The sequence below is a fragment of the Aristolochia californica genome, unplaced genomic scaffold (assembly GCF_029961685.1).
Source record: "Aristolochia californica isolate CCGP_79_NKW_82.1479 unplaced genomic scaffold, dmAriCali1.0.hap1 SCAF_2, whole genome shotgun sequence".
NCBI lineage: Eukaryota > Viridiplantae > Streptophyta > Magnoliopsida > Piperales > Aristolochiaceae > Aristolochia > Aristolochia californica.
Window position 1 is genome coordinate 37,193,261 of NW_027181881.1, and position 12,829 is coordinate 37,206,089.

A 12,829-nucleotide genomic window follows, 5' to 3' on the forward strand; every position below is an offset into this window, starting at 1 on the left:
TGTTTATTCTTATTACCATAAATTCAATATTAATTATAGTACACAATTAACTATTATACCAATCATTAATTATTATTTTTTAGCCAATAATTACCATGATTTGATTAATGAATTATTTAGGTGTCTACTATCAACCATTATTTAGTTATTAATTACTTTATAAACTACTTCAATTAATTACTAGAAATTAAATATTAATTAACCCTTCGTTGTTAACCACTATTAACAATGGTAATGTCAGATTTCCCTAAAAATTCCACATGGCCGGCCTTGAAAATAATACCAATAAATCATACAAGGAAACATTCAAATGTGAGGGAAATGGGGAAAATCATAAGGTATGCAAAGAAGGGGGTCTTTTCCTTGAGTTTGGTGATGTCTAAGGGCTACGACGATAGAGACCTAACAACTACAATGCCGAAAATTTGTTTGAGTGCAAAGGAAAGAAAGAAACATTGAGAGAAATGAGGGAGAATGAGATGAAACTACAAAGCCAAGACTATTAAGCAAAGGAGGAAGAAGACATTGTAGAGATGAAACCGAGGTCATAAAAGAAGGAGAGTAAACAACAAGCATTGAAAAAGACATCACAAAGACTATTAAGCGCCAAAATCAAGAATGAAAATAACTCAGGATGGCCAGAAAAGGAGGAAGAAGATGAAACTGAGGGAGGAAGAGGAGGGATGGGGACTAAGAAGCATCGTGATTACCTCCGAGGCAATGAAAGATACAAGATGAAAATAAAATTAGGAACAACAAAGATATTGTAGTGAAAGCGCCAAAATCAAACATGGAAATAACACAAGATAGTAAAAAAAGGAGGAAGAAGACAAAATTGAGGGAGGAAGAGGAGGGAAGGGGACTAAGAAGCGCCACAAATACCTCCTAGGCATCGATGAGAGGAGCATTGAGAGAGAGTAAGTGTTGAGAGGGAACTGAGAGGAACGACGAGAGAGGGTCGATCAAGATGGAGGAGCATCAAAAGAGTGAGTGCAATTGAATTATACAGATAATTAACCTTTACTTCACTTGTTTGGGTGCCTACTGACGATTTTGGGCAAGTCAAATTCAGTTTCACTTTTCCTCGATCCCTTTAACCAGGGACTTCGGTTCGGACCCGGTGGTAGTAGTCGTACTCGGTCTTAATGGACCTAGTGGCTACGACCGCTGCCGCTACCGACCTCTGACGCGAAGCGGAGAAATAGGGCGTAGTGTATTTGGGATCTATAAGTTTGTGATCCCTCTTCTCGAGGTCTGGTGCCTCTCCGTTTTTTGGCAATGGAGAACTTGAGGGCAACCTACAACGACGAAGACGATGAAGAGGACTGGGCCGATGCCCTCAACCACTCACAAACACCTTCTTCTTCACAGCCCGACAACGACATATCGTCTAATCCCAACACTCTTAATAACAACGGCAGCAAACTGGAAACTGAGGAGGAAGATGAAGATGGAACGCTAGCTCCCGATGAAGACAACGACGACGGAGAAGAAAACCTCCCGAAACCCAATATTGAACCGGATGTCGACCCTAAGCTTGAGACCCCGACAGCCGATACCCCAGACGATGAAGATGAGGAGGACGAGGATGAAGACGAGGACCCTAATGCCGCCCCCCGGAAGAAGCAAAAACCCCTCGCGAGCTTCGCCTCGCCATCTCCGGCTTCCACGACACCTCCAAACAAAATTGCCAAGAAGACGAAAAAGAAAAACGCCAATGTCTGGACCAAATCCACCTCTCGTAAAGGGAAAAAGAAGAGCAAAACGCCCAATGGGAATCACGAAGACGCGGTACTTATAACCCCTATTCACCGCTTCCCAGACAAGTCCGACGACTCTCCGGACCTCCCTATCTGCCTCTCCAAGATCCACAAAGCTGAGAAAGTTGAGCTCAGTGACGATCGGCTATCAGCAGGAAGCTCTAAGGGATATCGGATGGTGAGAGCCACTCGTGGGGTCCAGGATGGGGCTTGGTACTTCGAAATTAGGGTTTCGAAGCTCGGGCCTACTGGGCATACGAGGTTGGGATGGTCCATGGAAAAGGGAGACCTGCAAGCTCCCGTAGGGTACGACGCGAACAGTTTTGGTTACAGGGATTTGGAGGGATCGAAAGTTCACAAAGCTCTGAGGGAGAAGTATGGGGAACCTTACGGTGAAGGGGATGTTATTGGTTTCTATGTAAATCTTCCAGAAGGGGACTTGTATGCACCAAAGCCACCGCATTTGGTATGGCATAAGGGGCAGAGGTATGCATACCCTGCGGATGGTAAAGAAGAGCCGCCGAAAGTAGTTCCAGGTGAGCACTTTCTGATTCAAATCTTTTAAATCTTCGATTGCTATTTTACTCTGTTAGCATTATTTGAGTCTGCTTGATGTTGTACTTACAGCTGTAGTTCCTTTTGAGTTCTCTGAGGTGCCGGAAACTTCTTCTGTTGGTTTTGTTGTTGCGCAGCTACTTAAAAGTGTGGTTTCACTATTAATATTCATAGCATAGACTTTCCACTCCAAGGAAGGACTTGTATCTATGCTTGTACAACATGGGGATGCTTCTATTCTTCAATGTGGATGGATAAGGGATTCTTCTTTCATATTTGTTTTCCTCATGGTGGACTACTCTTACTATGTTTCTTCTGTGTTTTAAGCATTCGACCATGTACATTTGCTATGACACACCATTTAAAACTTTTTATGTTAAAGCTGGCCCATATTAATACAATATCCTTGGAGAGTGGAAGATCAGATCTAGATCGTTTGTATAGCTCAACTTTTGTGTACTGATGCTGATTAACTTGGATTGCAGAGAGTTGAGAAAATAGATGATGGGCTAGGAGGCTGAAAAGTTTTGTAAACTCAAATATGAAATTCGAAAAAGAAAAAGTCTTGAGTACTTATAATGACAGTAACATATTTAAGAAACATAAAACATATACTGACTTTAGAGTATAGCTCTCAGTGTGAGTGGCAGCTAACTGTGTTTTAAGTACTTGCATTCTTCAGTGCATGACTTCAAGCAACCTGCATAGTCTTGATTCAGTAGATTCCACTGCAACAAATCCACAATTGCTGAATATTTATGCAACTCCTCTATTCAGGGGCTACTGCTTTGGTGGCAGTGCATTGCCAAAGTTGAAATCTTATAATCTATCAACCCAATTAATTTGATTTAACAGATAACCTCTTTCATGTAATAAAGCTCTGCCTGATTAAGATTATCCCTGCTCTCAGTTTGCAATTTTACTTATTATTTGGTTTAGCTTCTTTTCGTTCATTATAAACCTTCCATTCCATTATTTTTTTTTAGAAAAAGACAACTTACTCTATGTGCACCATTTTTTGTGCCTATGTTTCATAGGATATTTTTTCTCTTATGGAGTTCCCCACCATTGGCGATGGATTTAAACAGTATGTGAGCTTTGTAACCCATTTTTGTTGTTCTTCTTCCATCAGACGCTGATCCATAAGGAAACGTACTCTTTTGGTCAGTGCAAATGATGAAGTGTCGTCTGAGAAGATAGTGCCTCCATTTTTGAATAGCGAAGACGACAACCATAAGTTCACGTTTGTAGACGAATTTCAAGCTGGCCTTGGGTGACTAGGCTTGGCTTAAGTATGCCAAAGGGCACCCTTCTTGCATGAGTACAGCTCCAATGCCCATGTCGAAGGTATCAGTCTCCAAAATGAATTTTTTAGAGAAGTTCGACATCGCAAGCACCGACATGTGGTCATGGTGTGCTTCAACTTGTCAAATGCTATCTAGACGTTTCTATCCAGTGCAAGGCATCTTTTTTTAGCAACTGGGTGAGGGGTACGACAATTTTGTTGTGGCTTTCTACTAATCGGTGATTGTATCCTATAAGACCCATGAAGCCACGGAAGCCCTTGACATCCGGTGGGGGTTTCCTTTGCAAGGGTCTACCGAGATCAAATGACCTAGGTAATCCAATTGGTGCTTGCCAAAGGAGCATTCCTTGGTTTCAAAACTGGGTGATTGTGTCCTAATAGTTGGAGAGTGATCCTCAAATGGGACAAGTGTGTAACATGATCAGGTGTTATTGAAAGATCCGATTCATCAAGGCTTGAAAAGTAGAGGGTGCATTGGTGAGCCCGAACAACATCACTAAGAATTCGTAGTGTCCCTCATGAGTGCGGAATGCTGTTTTGGAGGTGTCTTCATCCTTCAACCGGATTTGATGATATCCTGATTTCAGGTCCAACTTTATAAAGATTTGTGTTCCTTGCAGTTCATCTTTCATCTGGAAGTTCCTCAATGGTTTGGGATAAGGAATTTGTCTAGTGTGGTAATTTTGTTGAGGACTCTGTAGTCAATACAACCGCCATTCCCTGTCTTGTTTTTCACCAAAAGCATTGGACTAGAAAAAGGGCTGCTGTTGGGGCAGATAATCCCGTCGGTTAGTGTCTCTCGTACAATCCTCTCGATTTTAGTCTTTTGATAGAAGGGGTATCAACAAGGTGGATGTTGGGTGGTGGTTCTTCGGCCCTTAATGTGATGGAATGGTTTAGGGGGAGTGTTGGTGGCAGTCCAGGTGAAGATTCAAACACCTGTGGAGATTTAGTGAGAAGACTAGCGATCTCTGGTGAAACCTCTTTTGATGGGCTCTTGTGCTCCCCTTGCAAGCCATGAAATTCCAGGAGGCATCCCTGCCCCTCATACTCCAGAATTCTGGTCATCACTTTCAGTGACACTTCAACTTTGGCTAATGCAGGGTCCCCTCGATGATCATGGAGAGGTTTCTCCATTTCAGGCACACATCGCACAGTAGTCGGAGCTAGGCCACCTTGAGGGCCACACTAGCTGCTTCCATGGTGAATAGATGGTAGTGTTGCATGATTTTGATGCCTTGGATAATGTTGGAAGATGGGCGCAAGACCACACAACCAAGGAAGACTTACATATCCAAGCGTATTAGAAGATGGGCCCAAGCCCATAAGACCAAGGAAGGCCTACACATCCAAGAGATGTAGAAGATGGGCTCAAGGCTCATAGACCAAGGAGAAGGCCCCGGGCCCATACAATGATGGCATGATGAGTCCTACACAATAAGAAGTCTTACAGAGCCAAAAGTATTATGAAAGCAGGTCTCACAGAAGAGTTTCAGTTTAAAGGTGTTTTAGCTATGCTACTGTTCTATTTATGTTGAGTTATTTAATTATTCTAGGACTTATCTTTAAATGTTAGAGTTTGGGTGTAATTGGGACAAGGATAATTTAATTGTCATTGGATTCTATTACTTTCTTCTATTATAAATAGGAGTTCATGTACTCTGATTACTACAAGTCAATGAAGTTTTTCTCTTTTCCATAAATTCAATAGATAAATGTTCAAGGTCTGGATACAAACCTTCGCCTCTAATACAGTACCCATTGGCGACTATAGCACCGAAGAGTTGGTTGCGCACCACTATTAGAAGAAATTCTTAGACGAGGCCTGTACTGATGAAATTGTGTGAGGCACCATTGTCAATGAGGAGGAGGATGTTGTACTGGCTGATGAAGCCCTGTAATTTGAGAGTGCTGCTCGAGGTGACCCCTTTGCGGAGAGCATTCATGGATATAGTGATGAGGTCATGCATGAGAAGCTCCATTTCTGCGGCTTAGGCGTCATCATTGTCTCGTGGTGCATCCTCTTCGTTGGAGACGATCATGACATGCATCTGGCACAACCAGCAATGATGCCTTGGGGTGAATTTTTCGTTGCAGTGGAAGCAAAGCCCCTTTTCCAGTTTGGCCTGAGCTTCTGCATCAGAGAGGTGTTAATACTCAAAAGCGCATATAGCCGCCATCGTTGGGGGTTGGTCTGACAGTGGCTAGTGTTGTAGTGGTGCCAACAAGGGAGCGGGAGGAGGAATCCTGCTGGTTTCGGCGCTGGGCATGATCTGGGACGAAGAGATCTCGTTTGGTCTCACAATTCATCCCAGCCCTACCATCTTGGGTCTAGGATCAAGTTATGTTCATCGATTTGGTGAGTGGCTTCAATGAGGGCGACTAGCGACATGGGTCGGTTGACTGGCAGGTCGGCTAGGGCATCTTCTTGAAGCCTGTGGATAGAAGCTCCCTTGAGGAACTCGTCTGAGGCGTCGACGTGTGGTGTGGTGAGGAGTTTGAATTGCTCCCAGTATTCAGTGAGGGTGCTGTCTTACCGGAGTGCGAGGAGGACCTCTTACAAATCTCCCGTTGGAGAGGGTTTGAACCGCAAAGGAGTGCTGCTTGGAAGTGCAACCAGGTATGCATCGGAGCTCGTCGTTCCACCATCTGGAACCAATTCAGAGCCTTCCCTTCCAGAGAGATCACTACTAATGGAATTTTCTCCTCCTTGACTCCATTCACGGCGAAGTAATGATCGGTGCAGTATAGCCACCCGTACAGGTCTTCTTCAGAGAAAACTGGTAAGTCTCCTTCCCCTCTGGCCCATGTTCTGTTTATAGGTTTGCCCTCCCCTGTAGTGTCTTCCCGTATGATTTACTGACATCTCTCAGATCAGTTATTTTCCTCTCGTTCCAGTGCGCATCCCTTCTTGGACCTCCATTAGAAGTTCCTGGATTGACATCATGTTGACATCATGTCAGATTTGAGTTCTTCCACCCCATTCTTCAGTCCTGAAATTTCCTTCTCCACTGATTCCACCCTGCCTTCCATTTTCGATTGCACCATACCTCAGTCTGAACTGCTCTGATACCAAAGTGAGGGAAACCTGAAAGATAGTACCTGCTGCTGTAGATGACCCAAGCCCAGAACTCAGAGCTGCTCCAGTGTCCCAATCCTCTAGAGTTCAGGGGGTCTAGAACCTCCAACTACCTCCTTGATAGATATCCCCTCCCCCCCTTATGGCCCCTTTTTATTCATGTTTTAGTAACTGTCCTCTAGAGGACAGTCTCACTGTTGCCAGGTGGAGCTCCTGCAGTGGGCCCCTGAGTGCCCCCCTTCCTCTTGTCGGCCTTATTCCCCTTCCCCCTTCTGCTGTAGACATGTTGGATTGGGGGTCTATCATCTTCCTTTTATGCAATGACTTCTTTTTCTAAAATAGCAATAGCCATAGTAAGATGAATTTCTGCAAACATTAGTAGGTCTTCCTAAGAGGTTTCTAAGTTTTATTGCTTTTTAGTTGGTCATTTTTATATGTGAAACAAGATACCCAGGATTGAGAATAAATGGTCTATTCTGTAAAGACTTCACTTCTAAAATTTGCAAAAACTTGGGCCTTCCAGTGGTACATTGGGTTTTGTTGCATCATCTTTTGTATCAGCGAGATGAAATCTCACTCAGGAGTATAGATATTGGCATTGGATCTCGAATTCACATCTTCTGCTTCTTGGTTTACCCATGTAAGTGCTGTATGGTGCCTCTTAGCAGGGTAGCATTTTGATACTAAATGCTGTATCAGTGAAGATTCTCAAAGCAGGCTAGTCCTACTAGAAACTCTTATGCATATCAGCAATGATGTGCTGTATATGCTGTCTCATCTTGTGGTCCAATATGATCTGAAATCAACACTCTGGATTGTGCATTGGTGTGCACTGGGCATGGTTTTGCGATCATAGGGGGTCGACTGTGTTGGATTTTGTCCCTGATAAAGTCATTTATAGAGAAAGAAATTGTTAGAAATCAGAGGTGGTACCCATACTTAAGTAAGAAGCCTTGGTCAGAATCCTCATGAGGAGGTGAACTGTTTTAACAGTGTTGATTGTGGCCTATCTATCTGAACGTTTCTGGACCTTATATTTGTTACCCCATGTTTATCTCAAGTGTTACTCAGAAAGTGAGATGGAAAAAGGAAAAGAACATCTTCAGCTGTAAATAATATGAAAGCCTACGATACCTTTTCTTCTTGAAATGTGATCTGGCACATAGCTGAAACTGGTTGCTATGTGAAGGTTTTTTTGTTCTACTGTGATGAAAAAATACTTCTGTACCTGAAATCCCTCAACAAAAAATAAAAATAAAAATTAATCCTTTGTCTGAGTGGAGGACTTAGGTTGCCAATTCCATTTTGCTCACAAGGGTTTCATATTTGTTCATGCAGGAAGCGAGATAACGTTCTTCAAGAATGGAATCTGTCAAGGTGTTGCATTCAAAGATCTGTATGGAGGGCGTTATTATCCTGCTGCTGCCATGTTTACTAGTCCGAACCAGGTGAACTGTCTGGTGAAATTCAATTTTGGGCCTGATTTTGACTTTTTTCCGCAGGATTTTGGCAACCGTCCAGTGCCAAAGCCCATGATAGAAGTTCCTTATCATGGTTTCTATGGCAGAGTTGATGGCGTGGTGGAAAATGTCATCTGTGCAGAAAAAAATTAACATTATGAATCCCTATATACTCTTAAATGGTTTATATTTTTCTTTTTCTTAACTAATGGAGGCAAAGTATAAACAGCCAATTTTATCTAAGGCATCTTGGAAATTTTACAGTACAAATTGATGAACTTCTTTGGAACACATCTCTATTTTGCTGGTTGCTAATGAGACCTTCCCTCTTAGATTTCAAAATGTTGTAAATAAATATGACTTAGGATCTGTATGGTCTGGGACAATGGCTATCAGTACTGGTGAAATTTCTTGCTTGCCAGCTTTTTTCTTTTTCACCTAGTCTGCATGTAACTGCTGGGGATTAAAAAATTGTCCCTCCAACATACTTGTTGACTAAAGCAGTCTTGGCTCAGAAGGGACTGAAGGATCTGACTTGTTTCAGTTGTCAAAATGGACTGGCCAGTGTAGTTAGCGAAGGTGAGTAAAAACTGGTTAAGCTGTCCCTATGGTCAGGTTGTTGAAATTCAAATGTAAAGACTCTCTGAAAATAGAACTGCAAGAGCATTCATGTAGCCTTTTTTGTACTAAGAATCAAAGACCCATCTCATGTGAATGGTGAAGGATGAAAAACACAATCATCAGTGCTTTGTCCCAATTAATCTGCTTGCGAGTCTTCCCTACTTTTACTGTAATTGTGAAGTGAGGCTAGTCAACGAAAAGGACATGATTTTTTTGTCAAATATCCCCAACTGAAGAAATAATTACCCTTGTCTATTTCTTCAACCAATTGACTTTCAAAAGCAGTGGGAAATTTTGTGCATTTCGGGTCTCAATCTGCAGAGATTATGGCAGGAAAATAAAGGGAAAAACAGATCATAAAGAGTACAGTTTGATTTTCATGTTGACCAGGTAACAGATACGACAAGATGGGGAAGAGAGGAAATTATGGCATGAAAAGAAAGGGAAAAATAGAGCATAAAGAGGACACTTGATTTCCAAATTGAGCAGGTAACATATACGACAAGATGGGGGAGATGGGAGGATCTAGGGGACAGACTCATACCAGATAGCATTGGTGTCTAGTCAAGCTTGGCTTGATCTTGATACTTTAAACCTGAGGTTGCTTGGAACTTAACCTCTAGCTAAAAACTTAGAGGTCAAACCGGAGATCTAACCTACATTCAAATTTTTGGAAAAAAATACATATCAAATAAATTATATATAAACTTTGCATAAAATTATGTTTAAACTTTACTTCAAATAGTGCATAAACTTTGAATAAAATTGTGCATAATTTTGTATAAAAATTGTACATCAATATTATACATAAACTTTGCATAAAATTGTGTATAAAGTCCATAAAATTGTACATAAATACTATTAATATTCAAACAAAAAATATCAAATTAGTAGTATCAAATTTATGATCACCCAAAACAAAAATTATAAATCAAGTATAAATATAGATCACATAGACAAAAATTATGAACCAAATATTAAACACAAGATTTTGTAATGTTGTTGTTCACAATCATAAAATTGAACAATTTTATGAATGGAAACTCATTATTAAAAAATCAAAATAAAAGAAAAAATTTAGTTCTTTCCTTTCATGCTAGAAAACGATATCTTTAAGTCCCTGTTCTCTCAAATGCATGAGGCAAATCTCCACTTATGACAAAAATAAAGGATAAGATTTATTATTGTCTGATAAAAAAAAGGTCTTCTACTAATTACTTCATGTAATAGAAAATATTAAAATTACCAAGATGAGAAAAAGTTGAAAATCATGTAACTGGTAGCATTATCTCCACATGCTTCTTCTCATGCTACATTCATCAAATAAAAAATTAATTAAAAACTAAAATATTCACAAGAAGAATATCAAAATGAATAATTATTCAATATTATATCACTTTTTTATTTTTCTTGATACCATGAAGAACCCAAATCCAATCACCGCCACAAATCAAAGGTCGAACCATATTTGGTGCCAAGGAAGAACAATATGAGTCTATTACTCTATCGCTAGCATTAAAGATAGACTTAGAGGTTACTATAGATATACGAATTGCAAGGATCTCTATTGCAATCACAGATCATACCTGAAATTTGAAGTTATTCACTTTCCACCATTATAAGATATCAAAATTATATTGTGAAGTTTTCTCATAAATATACACATCTTCTTCAAGATAATTATCCAATTCCAACTTGTGAATTCACTACTTCCACTTATTTTACATAAGTCACTAACTTTGACCAACTTGAATTTGATGAAGACCTACAACTTGTGGAAACACCTACAAAGATAACACTCAAAATAATCTCTTCATTACTAATTACCACATTACACATGAATACTTATTCATCATAAATCTCAAATAAGGTCCAACGAATTAAGTTTATATTGATTTTTGCTTCCACCTCAGGATATATCTCTAAGAAACACATTTCAATCAATCTTAATTTGATTTTTGGACCCAAAACAGAAGTAACAACCATCTACATGTTTCATTAACCCAAATAATTTTCAAAATTTTATTTCATTTTAGTAATCATTGTCTTAATGAAAACATTTTACTTTATAGAATAAAGATTCAAAACTTATTTTATTCTATATATAATTCTAAGGTAAAAATTAAAAATAGGGTATTCACTCTCAAAAATGATATTACTGGCTTGATTAAAAAGTGAATACATTGAGTTTTTTTTGCACCATGTAAAAGTGAGATTTCTTTAAATTTCAACCACGCATGGGAATATCTTTTTTGTACTCTAAATAGAGTCACCTTCTTTCTCATTTAGGATACCTTCAATTAGGCTTACTTTTGTTGTATTAGTAGTTTGAAGGGGACAAGACTTTCGTGGAGTTGAGTAACTTTCTATAGCCACAAAAGAATTAGTGTTAGCTATAAATATCAAATGAACATAAGATGTTGATATTCCTACTAGCTACTTCTACAAAAAGAAAAAATACAAAAAAACCATAAATAAAAAATAGTAATCTAAATAACAAAGACAAATAAAAAAAAGAGAAAGATAAACTGCAACCCTTTTCTAACACAAAATAGTGAAAACTAATTGGTTCAACTGCAAAGCATTAAACAAATTATCATTAGTTCCTTTCTGAGAGAGGTGGCCAACTTTACCCTATATGTCCTTGAAACTCCTTGCAAACTTTCCCGGAAGTAACTTATTGTGTCACCCCTTTAAACTTAGTTATATACTTCACAAACACACTTTCTCTTTCCACTTTCAGCATATACACCTTTAAAAAAGTAATGATCATGTAATAGTTTTGACATCACAAAAAAATTCAATTGTTGCAAAACCTAAAATTTCAATTGCAACAATCCCTTTTCTTTGTCTAAACACAAAATCTAGAGTCAGAATACAACTTCAAAGAGAACCATCAAATGATAACTAATATAAAAAGGAAAGCTAAAAATTAAAGCATATATAGGATGTAACTCTCCATGAATAAAAGAAACTATTGAAGACAACCATATCCTACTTCAAGAAATAAATGAACAACAACAGTCTCACACAAACCTAACAGTGCCAGTAGACCACCTAAGGGAACACAATAAAATTGACAACTTAAATAAATACCAAAGGAAAGCAATATAAAGTAATGGACATAACTCAAAAGGAAGTGCATAATAACCTCAAATTGGGAGCAACAACCTACCATATGAATATTCAATTTTATTTATTTTTTAAGATATCAAATAACATTGTTCCTTACTAATTGTATCTTGGCAGCATACCATTAAAGCTTCAAATAATGTATTCGACAAGTAGGTCGAGGGAGTTTCCTAGACCTTTTTAGCAGTTACAAACTCTCCTCATATTGTAATTTGAGGGTTGTTTCTCTCCTTGTACACTTGATCTCCTAGCAATAAAGCCAAAAAAGACATAAAAAAAACATAAGCTGGCAATTAATTGCTTCACAATAGAAATTTAAGGAAAACTAGAAAAAAGTTTAATAATATGGCAAATCAAATCACAAAAAGCAACAACTTATAATCTCAAATTAAATTTGGACATTAGTACAAAATTCCAGATTATAAAGCCAATTGATCAATAACAAGCACATAAAATTTATCAAGATAAATAGGTTTTAGGAAAATGACATGGAAAAACAATTATTTATCAAGATAATTTAGGATCTCATAAATATTTGGTTACCTATTTCACAAGATCCATTTGGGTATGAGTTGGATATTCCAATCTCAATTCCTTCATAGGATTCTTACCAAGCCTCATCCAAAATTTCGACACTTCATATGTGTGCTTAAATATTTAATCTTTGTGCAAGAATTATGTTATACAGTTTGTCACTAGAAGGAAGCTCTCATCAAAGTCTCTATGAAAAAAAATATAGCAACAAAGTTGCAAAAAAATTGCCTCAAGAGTATATAGGAGAGGACAAATTATAGTGAGATGAAACAAATGTATTAGAAGGGAAATGTGAGAAGATCTAAATATTGAAACCTTACACAAACCTGAATTAGAAATTACTTTCGCCATCAAAGGGTCTCCTTGAAACCTTAAGGTCTTC

The 12,829-nt window shown here is 38.7% G+C and overlaps 1 protein-coding gene across 1 annotated transcript; it reads left to right on the top strand.

Moving 5' to 3' along the window:
• Window positions 1–1,203: 1,203 nt before the first annotated feature.
• LOC137956737 (protein TRAUCO) lies at window positions 1,204–8,451 on the top strand. Its single transcript, XM_068804338.1, has 2 exons — window positions 1,204–2,296; window positions 8,039–8,451. Exons 1-2 carry the CDS (start codon window positions 1,279–1,281, stop codon window positions 8,311–8,313), a joined length of 1,293 nt encoding a protein of 430 aa, XP_068660439.1. The 5' UTR covers window positions 1,204–1,278; the 3' UTR covers window positions 8,314–8,451.
• The last annotated feature ends 4,378 nt before the right edge of the window (window positions 8,452–12,829 follow it).

Coding starts and splice junctions, on each gene's coding strand:
- LOC137956737 (XM_068804338.1), top strand. CDS start 1,279: ATGGAGAACTTGAGGGCAACCTACAACGACGAAGACGATGAAGAGGAC. Junction 2,297..8,038: donor GCCGCCGAAAGTAGTTCCAG/GTGAGCACTTTC, acceptor TTGTTCATGCAG/GAAGCGAGATAACGTTCTTC.